Source organism: Ranitomeya variabilis, chromosome 2, assembly GCF_051348905.1.
Source record: "Ranitomeya variabilis isolate aRanVar5 chromosome 2, aRanVar5.hap1, whole genome shotgun sequence".
NCBI lineage: Eukaryota > Metazoa > Chordata > Amphibia > Anura > Dendrobatidae > Ranitomeya > Ranitomeya variabilis.
Genome location: NC_135233.1, coordinates 577,336,634 through 577,354,787, shown reverse-complemented (window position 1 = coordinate 577,354,787; position 18,154 = coordinate 577,336,634). Strand labels below are relative to the sequence as shown.

Sequence of the window (18,154 nt, the reverse complement as noted above, 5' to 3'; positions counted from 1 at the left end):
CATCTGTGTCTCGATCCTGACTCATAGGCAGATACTGTGACAATATAATGTGTATAGAAACCTTTTCAAAAGGAATTCAATTTTACTAAACTAGTGCCACGGCTGAATAGGTCATAAGACAACAATAAAAATGATACCTGTCTTGTAAAAATCAGATGTGCCATCGCTGAGAAAATTAGCTTTGAATCCACATGCAAATTAACCAGGGAATGGACACACCCCCAAAGCACTTCCAGACTATTTTGTATGTGATTTAAAAGATCTCGTTTCTCAGCGATGGCACATCGGATTTTTACAAGACAGGTATCATTTTTATTGGTGTTTTACGACCTAGACAGCCGTGGCACTAGTTTAATTGTTAAAATGTATTTGACCGGTTCCCTTTAACTATTAACTTGTCCAATTCTTTGTTGTTTTTGGGGATATGCTTTTGCCAGAAGTGTTCTGGCAGCAGCTTGTTTGCCTCTCCCCATTAATATAAACATGGACGCTCGGCTGATCCAAGAACGCACGTAGCGGTCAGGATAAATAGATGTCGGCCAAACTAGCACATGGCCAGCGGTGATCTCATGTGTGTGGCCAACTGCATAAGAACTGAATCTCTATGAATTTCATCCACTTTGCTGGAACTGTAAGACGCTACATTTCTTTTTTCATAGTCGCAACAAAATGAATGCACATGATGCGTTTTTTTTTTCGTTGTGCTTTTTAAGCTTTAATGCAATTTTTTACCCATTGCAATCAATGCATAAAAAAAGTCACATGAAAAATACACTGAATGTATTTTTTTTTGCCAATAAGCTGCATTTTTTCACGCGGAAAAAAAACCCGCTATGTGTGAACATACCCTAACTGAGGGGTAAAATTAATTTTTCTTATTTTCCCATCTAGGTTGACTGAGTAGCTCAAAGCTGCAACTTAAAGGGGTTGTCCAACCTTAGAGTAACTGCAGACTTGTAGGCTGTGACTGCAGACTTAGGGCTAGGGCTAGGGTTAGGGTTGGGGCTAGGGTTAGGGCTAGGGTTAGGGTTGGGGCTAGGGTTAAGGCTACAGTTAGGGTTGGGGCTAAAGTTAGGGTTAGGGTTAGGGTTTGGATTACATTTACGGTTGGGAATAGGGTTGGGATTAGGGTTAGGGGTGTGTCTGGGTTAGAGGTGTGGTTAGGGTTACCGTTGGGATTAGGGTTAGGGGTGTGTTTGGATTAGGGTTTCAGTTATAGTTGGGGGGTTTCCACTGTTGAGGCACATCAGGGGCTCTCCAAACGCGACATGGCGTCCGATCTCAATTTCAGCCAATTCTGCGTTGAAAAAGTAAGACAGTGCTCCTTCCCTTCCGAGCTCTCCCGTGCGCCCAAACAGGGGTTTACCCCAACATATAGGGTATCAGCGTACTCGGAACACATTGGAGAACAACTTTTGGGGTCCAATTTCTCCTGTTACTCTTGGGAAAATAAAAAACTGGGGGCTAAAAAATAATTTTTGTGGGAAAAAATTTGTGTTTTATTTTTACGGTTCTGCATTATAAACTTCTGTGAAGCACTTGGTGGGTCAAAGTGCTCACCACACCTCTAGATAAGTTCCTTAGGGGGTCTACTTTCCAAAATGGTGTCACTTGTGGGGGGTTTCAATGTTTTTTAGGCACATTAGTGGCTCTCCAAACGCAACATGGCGTCCCATCTCAATTCCTGTCAATTTTGCATTGAAAAGTCAAACGGCGCTCCTTCCCTTCCGAGCTCTCCCATGTGCCCAAACAGTGGTTTACCCCCACATATGGGGTATCAACGTACTCAGGACAAATTGTACAACAACCTTTGGGGTCCAATTTCTTCTCTTACTCTTGGGAAAATAAAAAATTGGGGCCGAAAAGATCATTTTTGTGAAAAAATATGATTTTTTATTTTTACGGTTCTGCATTATAAACTTCTGTGAAGCACTTGGTGAGTCAAAAGTGCTCACCACACCTCTAGATAAGCTCCTTAGGGGGTCTACCTTCCAAAATGGTGTCACTTGTGGGGGGTTTCAATGTTTAGGCACATCAGGGGCTCTCCAAACGCAACATGGTGTCCCATCTCAATTCCAGTCAATTTTGCATTGAAAAGTCAAATGGCGCTCCTTCGCTTCCGAGCTCTGTCATGCGCCCAAACAGTGGTTTACCCCCACATATGGGGTATCGGCGTACTCAGGACAAATTGTACAACATCTTTTGGGGTCCATTTTCTCCTGTTACCCTTGGTAAAATAAAACAAATTGGAGCTGAAGTAAATTTTGTGTGAAAAAAAGTTAAATGTTCATTTTTATTTAAACATTCCAAAAATTCCTGTGAAACACCTGAAGGGTTAATAAACTTCTTGAATGTGGTTTTGAGCACCTTGAGGGGTGCAGTTTTTAGAATGGTGTCACACTTGGGTATTTTCTATCATATAGACCCCTCAAAATGACTTCAAATGAGATGTGGTCCCTAAAAAAAAATGGTGTTGTAAAAATGAGAAATTGCTGGTCAACTTTTAACCCTTATAACTCCCTAAAAAAAAAAATTTCGGTTCCAAAATTGTGCTGATGTAAAGTAGACATGTGGGAAATGTTACTTATTAAGTATTTTGTGTGACATATCACTGTGATTTAATTGCATAAAAATTGGAAAATTGCGAAATTTTTAAAATTTTCGCCAAATTTCCGTTTTTTTTCACAAATAAACGCAGGTAATATCAAAGAATTTTTACCACTCTCATAAAGTACAATATGTCACGAGAAAACATTGTCAGAGTCACCGGGATCCGTTGAAGCGTTCCAGAGTTATAACCTCATAAAGGGACAGTGGTCAGAATTGTAAAAATTGGCCTGGTCATTAACGTGCAAACCACCCTTGGGGGTGAAGGGGTTAAAATGCAGTAACAGGCGATCAAAACATCGTATCTGAACCAAAATGGTATAATTAAAAACGTCAGCTTGGCGCACAAAAAATAAGCCCTCACCTGACCCCAGATCACGAAAAATGGAGATGCTACGGGTCTCGGAAAATGGCGCAATTTTTATTTTATTTTTTTACAAAGTTGGGAATTTTTTTCACCACTTAGATAAAAAAAGAACCTAGACATGTTTGGTGTCTATGAACTCGGAATAACCTAGAGAATCAGAATGGCAGGTTAGTTTTAGCATTTAGTGAATCTAATAAAAAAGCAAAACAAAAAAAACAAGTGTGGGATTGCACTTTTTTTGCAATTTAACAGAACTTGGAATTTTTTTCCCGTTTTCTAGTACACGACGTGGTAAAACCAATGGTGTCGTTCAAAAGGACAACTCGTCCTGCAAAAAGTAAGCCCTCACATGGCCATATTGACAGAAAAATGTAAAAAAAAGTTATGGTTCTGGGAAGGAGGGGAGCAAAAAACGAAAAATGAAAAAAGCTCCGGGGGTGAAGGGGTTAAAGAGTTATTCCAAAAATATGAAGTTATACCCTTGTCACAGTATAGGGGATATCTAACTTATCACTGAGGATCTTAATGCCTAGACCCCCTGTGATCCTGAGAAGGGGGCTTCAGCACCCAGGAATCGGATCTCTGCAGAGCCCAATCTCCAGAATCCAGAGTCCTGTTCTCGGGTTCCTTCAGATCCCAGCAATCCGTTATCCCATGTATAGGGGACTTGTAATATTTTGGGAATAACCCTTTATCCGCCTGTGTCCTATAGGCACCAGGGTGAGGAGGCGACTGCTCCATCTGCTCCCTATAGCTGCAGATATTCAGGCACTAGACATAAGACAAATGTTGCCGTGTTCGCGCACAAGTCCGGTCCTGCCTCTGGCTCAGCCTCGGCTCTTATTCTGGAGGAGAGGCTTATGGAATGCACAGATTGAAGGAAATCCAGATGTGATTATTTGGCAGCGCGGAGAAAAAAGGCTTCGCACAAAGGAAACAAAAGCCCGAGAAGGGTCCTGTATGGAGCAGCAATAGGACATCTGCCACTTTAAGTGCCCTTCTCCTCCCCATCATCTCCCTCCCCTGTCATGTCCAGTCTGGCAAATAATCAGACCCGTTGTGGGGGATCCGGCGGCGGTGGCGGTGGCGGCCCCCTGAGTTTTCTGCTTTCTAAAATCAGTGCACAGAACTTGTTGCTTTCTGCCACATCACAGATGGATCGAGACTCGGCGCCTGGGGAGCTAAGCTGCCCATGAAGCGGCTCCTGGCAGAAAATCTGGGAAATATGAGAAGGTAGGTCGTATATCTGATGACGGGTTAGACGGTGGGGAGGACATATGTGATGATGAACATGGAAACGCGCGTGGAGACCCTAAGACCATGTTCACACTGGTTATAAAATGTGCGCTAAGTGCCGGCTGATAACTCACACATCTATCCTATGGGTATCAGTATTATGTCTCCACATATAATGGCATAGGGACCCTTCCGAAAATACTGCACTCCTAATTCTAGAACCCTCTCGTTGGATACTCTACATTTTGAAAGTCACCCCTATCCCATAACACTTTGATCATTTGGGGTCCGACCACTATGGTCCTCAGCGATCTTTAAAGAACCCCCCGCTGAATGGATTGGAAGTGGATCATGCGCTCTGCGGCGCCATTCATTCTAGTGAGAGCGCCTTAGATTTCTGGGCGCTGATCATCAGAATGAATGGAGCAGCAGAGCGCATGGCCAAGAGCCCCAGTTCCCAGCAGTTAGACCCCCAGTGATCAGATAGTTGCCCCCTGTCCAACTCTCAAACCCCGGTAGGAAAGGTAGAGGCGCTGTGTCATGGCAGATTCCGTCATGCATGGTGTACTTTTTTTTTTCTAGGCAGGACCTTCAGGCGGTATTGGCCTCTGTCATGTGATGGATCAGACACTGCGCCATTTTCATTTTTTGGCTCCTATGGTCAATCGAGTCAAATCAGATCCACAAAATTGACGAAAGCAGATATGAACATTAAGGGTCTGGTTCATCGTTTGCATTGTTTGTTTTTTAACTCACGTTCTTTTTTTTAAACTTTTGATATTCATTGATGTTTTTGTAAGTCATTTTTAAAGGTGCACAAAGACAAAATTGCTCTTTTTTTATGTATAGATTTTGCGACATTTTCAACGGAACATGTGACTTTTGGTACAAAAAATGTCAGTGAACACAAGATAGAAGAATAACTTTAAAAAAAAATGCAGTTGACGAACTGGACTTTAAAAAGGTTCAAATTAAAAGAAAAATAAGGTACAAATAAAAACAGGCAAAAAAATGCCAAAAACTAGACTAGACAAAAAAGGTGCAAATTAGTGATGAGCGGACGTGCTGGGATAAAGGTGTTATCTGAGCATGCTCGGGTGCTAACCGGGTGTCTTCGGCGTGCTTGAAATATATGTTCGAGTCCACGCGGCTGCATGTCTCATGGCTGTTCGACAACCGCAACACATGCCGAGATTGTCTAACAAACAGGAAATCCCTATATGTGTTGCAGCTGTCGAAGTCACTCGGTTAGCACCCGAGCATGCTCAGATAACACCTTACGCTGTAGAGTTTTGTTTGTCCCTGTGTGTAAGGACCTCATCAAACAACTCCCTTATATATCAGTTTCCCGTTCCCTGGGACCTTAAATTTTCAATTTGGGAGTGGTTAAAGGGTTAATTGCCTTCATTAAAAAATTATAACCTATCAATAGAATAGGTGATAACTTGCAGATCCATCAGGGACCTCCACTGGTTCTGAGAATGGGGCTCTATCAATGGAACAAAAACAAAATATGCACACCAACACTCCATTCATTCTCTAGGGGACTCTGTACCCACCACACAGCTTTATCCAGCAGTCCCATGGAAAATGAATACTCCATGATGGGGCACATTTCAGACCACTGCTCCCTTCATACTGGGCTCTATCACAGATAGGTGATAAAATCATGGAAATAACCCTTTAAAGGCATTATCCAGGACTTTTTTTTTTTTTACTATGGGCCTAAAAGCTAACAGAGGCAACTATCCGCCTGTTTTACCTAGTGCCGGTTCAGAGTGGTAACTGACTGCTACTGCCGGCGATTCAGCTGCTCCGTGTCAACAGAGCAGCTCTTCTTCTTCTTCCAGGCTGCTCTGTCAATGGTGGGTGACTGCCCATGTCATGCTGATTGACAGCTAGCTCCCCGCAGTTAGGTAGTGGGGAGCCGGCTGACAATCAGCATGACTTCAGCAGTTACGCCCCGTCAACAGAGCAGAGTGGAAGAGAAGCCACTGCTCTGTCGACGTGATGTCAGGGAAGCCACTGAATCGCTGACAGGAGCGATCCATGACCATTCTGCGCCGTCAGAGATTAGCACCAAGCACACAGGCAGGTAGTTAGGAACTACCTCTGTCTGTTAGTTCTTAGACCCATAGTAAAAAAAATAACATATAGTCCTGGATAACCCCTTTAAGCTTTAATAATGTATTATAGGTCAATTTTACAAGCCCTAAGCTTTATGGAAGAATTCTAGTACCATCATCACGATCCCAAGTCAGCTAACTAGTGGTCTCCCACTAGCTCAGAGATGACTGAAAATTAGAGATATTCTGCAGAGGGGAAATCTAGTGAGAAATGCTGGACAATTAGCGCTGCAGTGTAGAGCAGAGCTGTGGGTGGTCCTACAAGTGATTGGCAGTTATTTCTACATGAGCAATCATAAAGGGAAGATTGTCAATTATCAGTAGGACCGCCCAGCGGACTCAGATGTATATAGGGACCGCCTACCGGACTCATACAAACACCAAAGAATAGAATACAACTTCTTCCACCAAATATATATCAATCTGATCAGCTTCCCCTGCTCTATCACCTCCCGCCTGCAGATCTGAGACCATTTTATAACATGATAGGTTCCATGTACAATCGGACCCCCAAATGGTGCATTTAGTTCAGAGTTGTACTTCAACTTTTGCCTTATATTTTTCGACTGATCTATCAAACTTTACATCATCCAGAAAAACTTGGCAACACTTTTGAATGATTCAATGTTCCAAAGAACTGTTAGATCTTTCTCCTATTCTCCTAAAAATGAATAAAAAAAAGTCTCAAAGTTCTATTTTTGCCAAAGGGAAAACAATTCTGTGTACTCGCTTATCTAAAAAACTCAGGCTCACTGACTGCGACATTTCGAGGAGCGAAATCTTCAGGATTGGGTGCTCGACTGACTGCAGTGTCCCCTTCTGTTAGGGCATTCTATGGTTGCCAAAATGTCCGGCATAAATCCCAAGCCACGTTTAGTCATATACTCATGGAGCAGAGAATAATGGAGAATGGAGAATAATTTCCACTTCAGTCGGTCTTTTCTGGCTGTGTCACATATATCATGTATCATATTGATTGTGAAAGAATATCTGCTCCACAGATGAGAAGCTTGTCGCAAATCAGCTCCATGAAGTCAGTGCGGAAAGTAGGTTATATACACAGGGAGGACAATATATCTGGATTTCAAGATATCATTATTTCTATGGTTCAATTTCTTGAGCAAATCTGGCATTTAAAGGGAATCTATCACCAGTTTTTTGCCCATCTGTGAGCAGCATGATGTAGGGGCTGATTCTAGCAATGTGTCGCTTTTGATAAAATCCCTCTGATGCAGATCTAGCAGTTCTGTGAATGCTGAGCTCTGTATAACCCCCGCTCACACCATTGATTGGTGTACACTGTGCCAATCAGCGGTGGGGGCGGGGTTGGACTACACAGCAGCAGGTCTACTAGTCCTCTAGTGATAATCTCCTGCTGATTTTATCAAAACTGTAGCAAGCAGAGTAGTAAGTGACACATCACTGGAATCAGGGTCTCTGTCTCTACATTATTCGTTCTTAGGAGACAGAATGAAGGGAACATGACAGCAGGATTGGGACATATAGGTTATGGTGGATCTTTATTGGTAAATATTTAATACTATGTAGTTTTTGTCTTCTTTTATACATGCACCGAAACAATACAAAAAGCTAATAAATTTACAAATACCACCAGAGTTATAGAACGCTTTCTCGCTTAATTCTTCTTTGAAGAATCTGATAATAATGTAACCGAGCCCATGGAAAGTTACAAAACGTCCTGGAGGCTCAGTCTGTGTCTCGTCAACCAGAAGAACATTTCACTCCCTGGGGACATCTCATTTCTCACAGTTCCAGGAGAGATACTGGTCCCGATTTATCATGGTTGTTTCTCCACTTTTTGCTCCTTATTTAGTATTTGCGCCTTATTCCTTACAGCATTTGCACAATTTTTTAAGTCTTCTTTGTCTTTTATCTCTTTTTATTTTTTTTATGTTTATTTTTATATTTTAGCCTGATTATATTAATACGTTTGCCAAATGCCTTTTTTTTGGTTGTTGCACGTCTTACTCCAGTCCTTGCCTGGAGTAACGGAATTTTCAATTTGGCTAATTTTTTTGCGATCTGGCAAATTCTTCCCCAAAGCATTTTTGAAAAGTTGCAAAAAAAAACAGGTAAAGACAAAAATAACGAGCATTTTTTATTTTCCCCCCATACGGCATGCACGGTCCAGTCGAATCTGTTCTGCATCACATACGTGTATATAAATACATACATACATACACTTGGGCTATGAAAAAGCCATTTTGTAAGAATAATCTACTGCTACATAATGCACTTCTGCATATTTCATTAATTCCAGCAAATATTCCAGTGCACCTTTTTTTCTAATCTTGACCTGTTTTAAGGACGATATTCTCCGACAGATGCTGCTTTTATTAGTAAAATATGTGATGCACAAAAAAAAGACAACAGGAAATAGAAATCCTCCCGAGTCAGAGGTTTATTCCTTAAGGCTTTAGTTTGCAACCTGCGGCTCTCCAGCTGTTCTGAAACTGGGAGACATAGATTTACATGAACTGAATAGCTGAAGGTTACAGACGACTGACTTAAAGGGGTCGCCTCAAGTTCTTCAATGGGTAAAATTACAAAGTGCGTGCAAAAACAAGAAACTTTTTTCCATATACTTTCCATTAAAAACCCTCTCCGTTCTCAAGAATGGGGGACTTTTAATTTTGCCGTGTGCCTGCTGTCTTAAAATGGACAGTTATCTATGTCACGCTATGACAGTAAGGGATAGGGGCCTCAAATTGTCCCTGGAACTGGGACCCTAACTATCCCTGTCACGGGGATACTGTTGAAGGTAGAGAGGCCTGAAGTCTCTGATCTTACTATGCTCCTGTTAAACCCTGATCTGTCCCCTCCCCCCACACCATGAGGCCTGGGACAGAAATGTAAAGTAAACAAGATACAAAGACAAAACAGGGATAACAGAAAACTTCTATCATACAAAAGCACTAACAAACAATAGGGAGGAGGATAGGGACAGGGAGGAATAAACTAAATAGGAACAGGGACCAGGAGATAAACACACACGTACTACAGCAAACCACTGAACACCTCTACAGCAACTCCACTACAACCACTTAGCTTTAGCACAGAGCACAGGAAGACGAATCTTTCACCAGCAGAAACAGGAAGGTCTGGCCAGCTTTTAAAGGACAAAGTAATGACCAGATCAGAAGCAGATGAAATGGAGCTGCATGTTTCTAACCAGCATAGAAAGGGTCATTAACCGCTTCAGCACCAGATGAAACTAAAATTTAATATGGGACACAAATCACACCATCTCTAAAGAAGACCTGCAATTCATTAAAATGACAGCAAAAAAAAGTCACCAAATCCAAAGGAAAATGCTAAAAAAAAACACCAGTGGCCAAAACTATCATAAAATCACTCAGGAAATGTTCAAAAATATTCCACAAAAGACACTTCATGAAAAAAAAATCCAGAGTTTTTTGAAATGTCTTCTTCTTGAAAAGCTTGATGGGTTCTTCCAAGTTTAAAAAACGTTGTGTGCACGTCGCCTTAGAGAGTTTTTAAGCTGTCAGAGAACCGCTGCAGCAAGATATCATCATGGATAGTCGCCGCGGCTGCATGTCTCCCGGCTGTTCGACAACCGCAACACATGCAGGGATTTCCTGTTCGTTAAACAATCCCTGCATGTGTTGTATGTCCCTGCATGTGTTGTAGCTGTTGAACAGCCAGAGTCATGCAGCCACAGTGACTCAAGCATTTTTTTTAGAACCCCAAAAATTAGGGCACGAGCGTCTTAAATTAAATAATTTATTCTAATTGGAAAGAAATGAAGACCTGTTGACATATGAGAGATAGTAAAGTCAGCAGTAACCTGGAAAGACATAGACCTCACATCCAGCATGTATTACTGAGAGGGAAACTCCCATCCAGCATGTATTACCGAGGGACACTCACAACCAGCATGTATTACTGAGAGGGACACTCCCCATCCAGCATGTATTACTGAGAGAGACACTCCCCATCCAGCATGTATTACAGAGAGGGACACTCCCATCCAGCATGTATTACCGAGGGACACTCCCATTCAGCATGTATTACTGAGAGGGACACTCCCATCCAGCATGTATTACAGAGAGAGACACTCCCATCCAGCATGTATTACAGAGAGGGATACTCCCATGCAGCATGTATTACTAAGAGGGACACTCCCCATCCAGCATGTATTACCGAGAGGGACACTCCCCATCCAGCATGTATTACTGAGAGGGACATTCCCATCTGACAGGAGAAAATGCAAAAGCCAAACTTCTCCATAACCAAATCCAGATGGCTGCTCATGACCAAAAAGCAGTCATATAGTCCTAATAGTGACATTTATTCCAAATCCTATGGAAAGCGTCCATTGGGCATAGGAGACAAGTCTGAAATGACAATCATTTCTGATAAATCCAGGTTACAGGAATCCATTTTCTGGAGAAACTAGCAAGCACTGGCAGACTCCAAGTCTTCCCGCTCTCAGACATCCATAAAGTTCACACTTTGGTTTTAATCCCCAGACCTGGAAAATAAATGCTCATTGTTCCTCGATACATTTATATTCTACATAGGTCATATTCCACTGAACATGTTTAACTTTATATGCCATGAATTGTGAGCCCCATCCTGTATTTTTTTTTTTTTCGAAACTTGAGAATTTTATAACTGTAGAAAATTATTAAACATAGGAAAATTGGATTTTCTTTGCCAAAAGCTCTGTTTTTGGCAATAGGTTCTTCGAGGTCTTAGAAAGTGAACTTTCCATAACCAGGCCAGCTTCCAGAGATACTTCCCAGCTGCTTCAGCCAAAACCGTCACATAAGACATTCACCCTTCACTACCTGGGGACCAATCTTATACTCATTAAATTAGTTCTAAGAAATAATAAAACTTGCTAAAAAGTATCTAATAGACTTCCTCACTGGATACAAGACACTGTTATACTGATCGCTCCGTGAATAGCTTCGCATGGGAGTAGGACGGAGACATGTTGACATGGAACAGTTTACTTCTATTTTATTTCAATATAAACAACCAGATTAAATAAATTATAACTAAAAAACCACAATAAAAATAAAAAGTATTTCCGGTGTTTCCTTCTGGATTGTTAGCTGCTAGGAGGAATCACTGGGTAACTCTTTGGTTTATGCTAAGGGGTAACAGTCTGAAGCGCAATCCTTTATCTTAATGTGTTTGAGATGGACTTGTAACCTTGAGATTGTTGATATTGTTCAATAACTGTATTTTTTGAGTCCTCAGAGAGTTCTCCACTCATCTGTCTGTTCTCCATGCTTAGTGTGGCACACACAAACACACAATGCAAAGATTGAGTCAACTTCTCCCCTTTTTATCTGGTTTCAGGTGTGATTTTCAAATTGCCCACACCTGTCACTTGCCACAGGTGAATTTGAACGAGCATCACATGATTGAAACAAAGAGATTTTCCCACAATTTTGGAAAGGTGCCAACAATTTTGTCCTGCCCATTTTTGGTGTTTTGTGTAAGATAATGTATTTTTTTTCCTCATTTTTTTGTGTTGCTCCAATACACACAAAGGAAATAAACGTGTGTAACAATGTAATTGTTGTGTAATTGCAATAATTTTCTGGGAGAAATATTTCATTTTCTGGAACAATTTCAAGAGTGTCAACACTTTCGGCTATAACTGCAGATGGAAGCAGGTCTTTGAAAATAAATAATTGTTTATATTTTTCTTATGCGTTTTTATCTATTACTGATGTGCAGTGGCATACCACTAATGGCGGCAGGGCATGTGAATACCATGGGGCCCGTGAGCTGGGTGAGGCATGTGCCAGTGACCGCATCAAGTCCCCCCTCTGCCCGTCACTGTGAACAATGATGATGGAGGAGGGAGCATCAGCTGACACTTTCTCCCCATCATTCTTCCTCGGTGTCTGACGTCTCAGCGCAGCAGATGTGATGACGTTATTACAGCGCACCCACTGTACTGAGGTGTGCGGCGCTTCACACAACAGGCTCAGGAGACAGGGCATAGGGTGGAACAAGGAGAGGTGAATATTGTATTTTTTTTGTAAATCAGTGACTGGTAGCCATAATAGAGTATGGAGGTCCATGGGCAGTGCATGATATTCTATGGAGGACCAAGGGGAGTGCATTATACCATATGGAGGACTATGGGGAGTACATTATACTATATGGAGGACTATGGGCTGTGCAGAATACTATATGGAGGACTATGGGGAGTACATTATACTATATGGAGGACTATAGGGACTGCATTATAATATGTGGAGGACTTTGGGGAGTGCATTATACTATATTGAGGGCTATGAGGAGTGTATTATACTATATGGAGGCCTATGGGGAGTGTATTATACTATATGGAGGACTATAGGGAGTGCGTTATAATATAAGGAGGACTTGGGGGAGTGTATTATACTATATGGAGGACAATTGGTGAGTGTATTATACTATATGGTGGACTATCTCGAGTCAGTTTTTATCACTATGGTATTGAGTGAAAACCAGATATTTTGCTAGGTGAACATATTTCTATATCAAATGCAAGGAATTAAAGATGAACATATTGACCAGTGGCATTGTTGTACCACCTTCAAATGAAGTTTATTATTAGTAAAGGTGTTATATATGTGTGGGGATGTGGCCTACTTGTAAAATAATACATGAGCATAAGTAAACTCTGCTGGGCCAAAATTATATTTGATGTCACTATGGTACAAGATGTCATCATTACCAATGGTTGAAGTCAAAGATGAACCATCTACTATTGACTTACCGTGAGAAAATAACTTGTTACCAGCTATTATTATAAACTGTGTCTAGAACAACATGGGATACATCGATCCAAATATGAATCGACGCATTTCAAACGATGTGCTTAACCCCTTCACCCCCGGAGCTTTTTCCGTTTTTTCGTTTTTCGCTCCCCTCCTTCCCAGAGCCAATATGGCCATGTGAGGGCTTATTTTTTGCGGGATGAGATGTACTTTTGAACGACATCAATGGTTTTACCATGCTGTGTAACAGAAAACGGGAAAAAAATTCCAAGTGTGATGAAATTGCAAAAAAAGTGCAATATCACACTTGTTTTTTGTTTAGCTTCTTTGCTAGGTTCACCAAATGCTAAAACTGACCTGCCATTATGATTCTCCAGGTCATTACGAGTTCATAGACACCTAACATGTCTAGGTTATTTTTTATCTAAGTGGTGAAAAAAAATTCCAAAGTTTGCTAAATAAAAAAAAAGAAAAAATTGCCCGATTTTCCGATACCCGTAGCGTCTCCAATTTTCGTGATCTGGGGTCAGGTGAGGGCTTATTTTTTGCGTGCCGAGCTGTCGTTTTTAATGATACCATTTTGGTGCAGATACATTCTTTTGATCGCCCGTTATTGCATTTTAATGCAATGTTGCGGCAACCAAAAAAACTTAATTTTGGCGTTTTGATTTTTTTTTCACTACGCCATTTAGCGATCAGGTTAATCCTTTGCGCGATTCTGAACGCGGCAATACCAAATATGTGTATTTTTTATTTTTTTTATTGTTATATTTTGATTGGGGCGAAAGGGGGGTGATTTGAACTTTTATATATTTTTATTTTTTTTATATTTTTAAACTTTTTTTTAAATAATTTTGGCATGCTTCAATAGCCTCCATAGGAGGCTAGAAGCATGCACTACACGATCGGCTCTGCTACATAGAGGTGAAGTACAGATCACCTCTATGTAGCAGAAAGGCAGGTGTACTTTGAACGCCGACCACAGGGTGGCGCTCAAAGCAATCGGCCAACAACAACCATAGAGGTCTCAAGGAGACCTCTGGTTGTTATGGCAATGCACCGCTGACCCCCGATCATGTGACGGGGGCCAGCGGTGCGAGTAACTCTGGCCGCGCGGCCGGGAGCGCTAGTTAAATGCTGCTGTCAGTGTTTGACGGCGGCATTTAACTAGTTAATGGGCGCGGGCGGATCGCGATCCGCTCGCGCTCATTGCGCGCACAGGTCAGCTGTACAAAACAGCTGACATGTCGCGGCTTTGAGGTGGGCTCACCGCCGGAGCCCACCTCAAAGCGGGGGATCTGCCAGCTGACGTACCTTTCCGTCAGCTGGCAGAAAGGGGTTAAAGAGAATCTTTCAGCAGGTTTTTGCTATGTAATCATGATGTAGGGGAATAGATTCCGGCGATGTGTCACTTCATTAGCTATGATCTTCCTCAATACTTCATAACACTGAGAAATAGAGCAAAAGCAACATCCTTAATTTTATAAAACTCAATGTTACATGGTGTACGGAAAACAAGTAATGAGTAGTGATGAGCGAGTGTGCTCGTTACTCGAGTTTTCCAAGGATGTTCCGGTGTTCACAGAGTATTTTGGACGTGCTCACAGATTATGTTTGTGTCCCCGCAGTTGCATGGTTTGCGGCTGTTAGCCTGAACACATGCAGGGGTTGCCTGTTTGTTAGGGAATGCCCATGTGTTCAGGCTGTCAAGCAGCTGCAAATCATGCAGCTGCGGAGACTCAAACATGCCTACAAATACTCAGAGAACACCCGAGCATGCTCAGAAAACTCGAGTAATGAGCACACTCGCTCATCACTAGTAAGGAGTTTTCATTGTTAGAGAACTTCCTGATGTGATACCTACTGTTCTCGTTGAAAAGTAATGATGCTCTCTCTTGTCCATTTTCCCGTCTTCTCTGTGAATGAGCAGACTAATTTTTATAGTTCATCATTCCTTTATTTTTGCTCGATCAGTTTCCTTTGCCTGTGCTAATTTTCCTATTGTTATCACCTTCAACATATATTTGGGGTGACAAGATCATGAATGGACTGAAGTATTCCCAGATAAGGGCTTTCATTAAAGTAGTAGTAGCTATCATACTTATACTCCCATCTGCCATGATGTATAAAACACTATTCCTTCCTCCTGGACCTCATGTGTAAACCTAAGATTAAGCATGTTGTCAATCATGTATTCGATAAGGTCTGGTATGGTGGTTACATCTGGACGTCGTCAACGTATTGGCCATACCAGACCACCAAAAGCCATCCGCTGTCAAAAAGAAATATATAGTCGTGCTCCCACCATGTGTGGGATATCTGATCTATGCTCTCCCATAGCCATCATCCTCCCTGTAATATTTTTTTCTTGTCTTCCAGATGGGTTACTTTTCTTGACCTAAGAAACTAACACGGTTTGATGGTGAGTCAACGATGAGAGTTCGGCTGAAGGGAGATGTCTTCTGCACCTTATTCTTGGTGATTGCCCTTTGTACGTTACTTTATGCTTTGTTCAGACCAACACAAAAAACCTCTCCTGCCAAGCCAAACAAACCAAAGGTTCCACCACAGACTGTGAAGCCGAAGACTTTCTTCGAGTCTGAGGAGAGTCCAGGTAAAGCCAAACTCCTCTCCGATGCATACAATGCCCAGGAGGCCAGTGAAGAGGTAAAACCTTCTGGTTCTTCGGTGGTCACGGTGCCACCATTTGACTTTCAACAGTATCTAAAGAACAAAGATTACCGCAACTTCACCCTGCTGATCAATCAGCCAAATAAATGTAACAAGCCACCAGGAGACTCTTTCCTTCTTATTGCTGTGAAATCCATTGTGGAAGACTTTGATCGGCGTGAAAGTGTCCGCAAGACTTGGGGAAGGGAAGGGGTCATTAATGGGGCACGGGTACGAAGAGTCTTCCTACTGGGGATCCCCAGGAATAAAACATCAGTGTCTATGTGGGAATCCCTCATGCAGCAGGAAAGTCATTACTACAAAGATATTTTATTATGGGATTTTCTTGATACTTTCTTCAATTTAACCTTGAAAGAGATCCACTTTCTTAGCTGGGCGGCGGAGCATTGCAGCAACGTCAAATTTATATTCAAAGGAGATGCCGACGTGTTTGTCAATGTAGAGAATCTTATCAATTTCCTGCAGTCTCAGGATCCCGACGCAGACTTGTTTGTTGGGGACATTATCAATAACGCGAAGCCAATCAGATCGAAGAAAAGCAAATATTACATACCCGAGACAATGTACGGGCTAGGAACGTATCCAGCATACGCTGGTGGAGGAGGATTCTTAATGTCAGGCATCACAATGAAGAAACTAGCCAAGTCCTGCAATGAAGTCGAGCTTTTCCCCATAGATGATGTGTTCCTGGGCATGTGCTTGCAAAGGATTCATCTCACACCAGTTCTTCATGCTGGGTTTAAAACATTTGGTATTACAAAACCATCAGCCGCTCCCCATTTGCAGACATTTGATCCCTGCTTCTACCGGGATTTAATGGTGGTGCACAGCCTGAAGGCAGCAGAGATATGGCTGATGTGGAATCTTCTTCATAGCCAACAAGTGCCGTGTTCTCAAAAGCAGAGGATAAAAAAACCTTTTCATTGGAAAAGAAAGAAAGCAAAACAACCAATTTCTAAAGTACCAAAACTATCAACTACCAAAAAGCAGTAACCAGACGAAGCAGAAATATGGAAAAAAGTTAAAGGGACTGTACCAACCAAATACACGCGTTCGGTGCACCCTTGGTGTGGCCAAACAGATCACTGCACCTTCCCACCTACACCTATCTCTGCCCTTCTCTGGCACGTGTCAAGGCAGAGCTGTGACTCAAATAGAAAGGGGTGGAGAAAGAAGGAAAACAAGTAGGTGGACTGATCGGTTTGGCCACGTCAAGGGTGCACCGAGCCTGTACTTGGGTTGAACAGTCACTCTGCACTGATACAGTCCTGCTAAATGGACTTATTCAGCACAGAATGACTGTTCAAACCAAGTACAAGCGCTTTGTGAGTCATGTCAGGGCCATATTTATACACCTTCCCACCAGCTTGGTTTCCATCTATCTCCACTCCTTGATGCAGAAGTGGAAAAAGTTAACGATTGGCCGAAGGAGCGTTTGTCTGATAGTTATCCACGGTGTATGGAAGTCTTTGGGCTACACAGATATTTGGTGTAGGGCTACACCAAGACTGTAGAAAACTAAAAACCATCCTTTAGCGCTACACAAAGTCACAGGGTAGGCCCTGCCCCCAAGGAACTTCTTTAAAAGTTTTTTGTAATCAGAGATTTTGTACAGGCGCCCATACACTTGTACTGAGTGCAGATGAACCACGGTCAGTCCCATGCAGATGAGAACCACGTGGCAAAAAGTGCGGTGTACAGTGATTTTTGCAGAAAGTACAGGCAATTAATGGTAAAAGCTTGATTCAGATGTGCAGTTCTTAGATATATAGCAATTACCAAAGTTTGGTAGCATTCTGGATACGTGCGCTGAAACTATGTGCAGACACATTTTTTTTTTAGAACTTTTTGCTCTAAAAATGCCACAAACTTGCCAAAAAGGGCTCTTCCTATGTATTTCTATGCTTATCCACTTTGCTGTTCATATTTAGTTTTTTTTTTCCAGACAATTTATAAGTGAATGATGTTGTTTTGGATTGAGCTCCTGCTAGAACAGTATCAGATTCCATACAAAAAGTGTAAAAAAAATACATTAAAAAACTCATCCAAACTGCTTTCGTAGACATTTTAGGAAAACAAACTGATACAAAAAAGTGTGTTTCTAGAAGTGGTTTACACTTGAAAAACTCGTTTTGGACCATCCCCAATAACTTCATCTGAACATAGCCCAAGGCTAAGGGTTAGCCATCACTCCAAAAAAATAAAGTAAAAATGTCCATAGGAAAACAAAAAGGTCTTGGTGTAGCCCGAGCCTCACACACAGGCTGCAAAATATATCTCAAAACTTTCAATAATGGATTTGTGTCTAAATAAATGCACTGAAACATGGCTTTTCTGTTCAACATGTCTTGTTT

At 41.8% G+C, this 18,154-nt stretch overlaps 1 protein-coding gene across 1 annotated transcript; it reads left to right on the top strand.

The window, feature by feature from the left end:
* The first annotated feature begins 3,781 nt into the window (after nt 1–3,781).
* B3GNT9 (UDP-GlcNAc:betaGal beta-1,3-N-acetylglucosaminyltransferase 9) lies at nt 3,782–18,128 on the top strand. Its single transcript, XM_077288307.1, has 2 exons — nt 3,782–4,207; nt 15,489–18,128. Exon 2 carries the CDS (start codon nt 15,543–15,545, stop codon nt 16,791–16,793), a length of 1,251 nt encoding a protein of 416 aa, XP_077144422.1. The 5' UTR covers nt 3,782–4,207; nt 15,489–15,542; the 3' UTR covers nt 16,794–18,128.
* The last annotated feature ends 26 nt before the right edge of the window (nt 18,129–18,154 follow it).

Excerpts from the sequence above, each read along its gene's own strand:
- B3GNT9 (XM_077288307.1), top strand. The coding sequence starts at position 15,543 with ATGAGAGTTCGGCTGAAGGGAGATGTCTTCTGCACCTTATTCTTGGTG.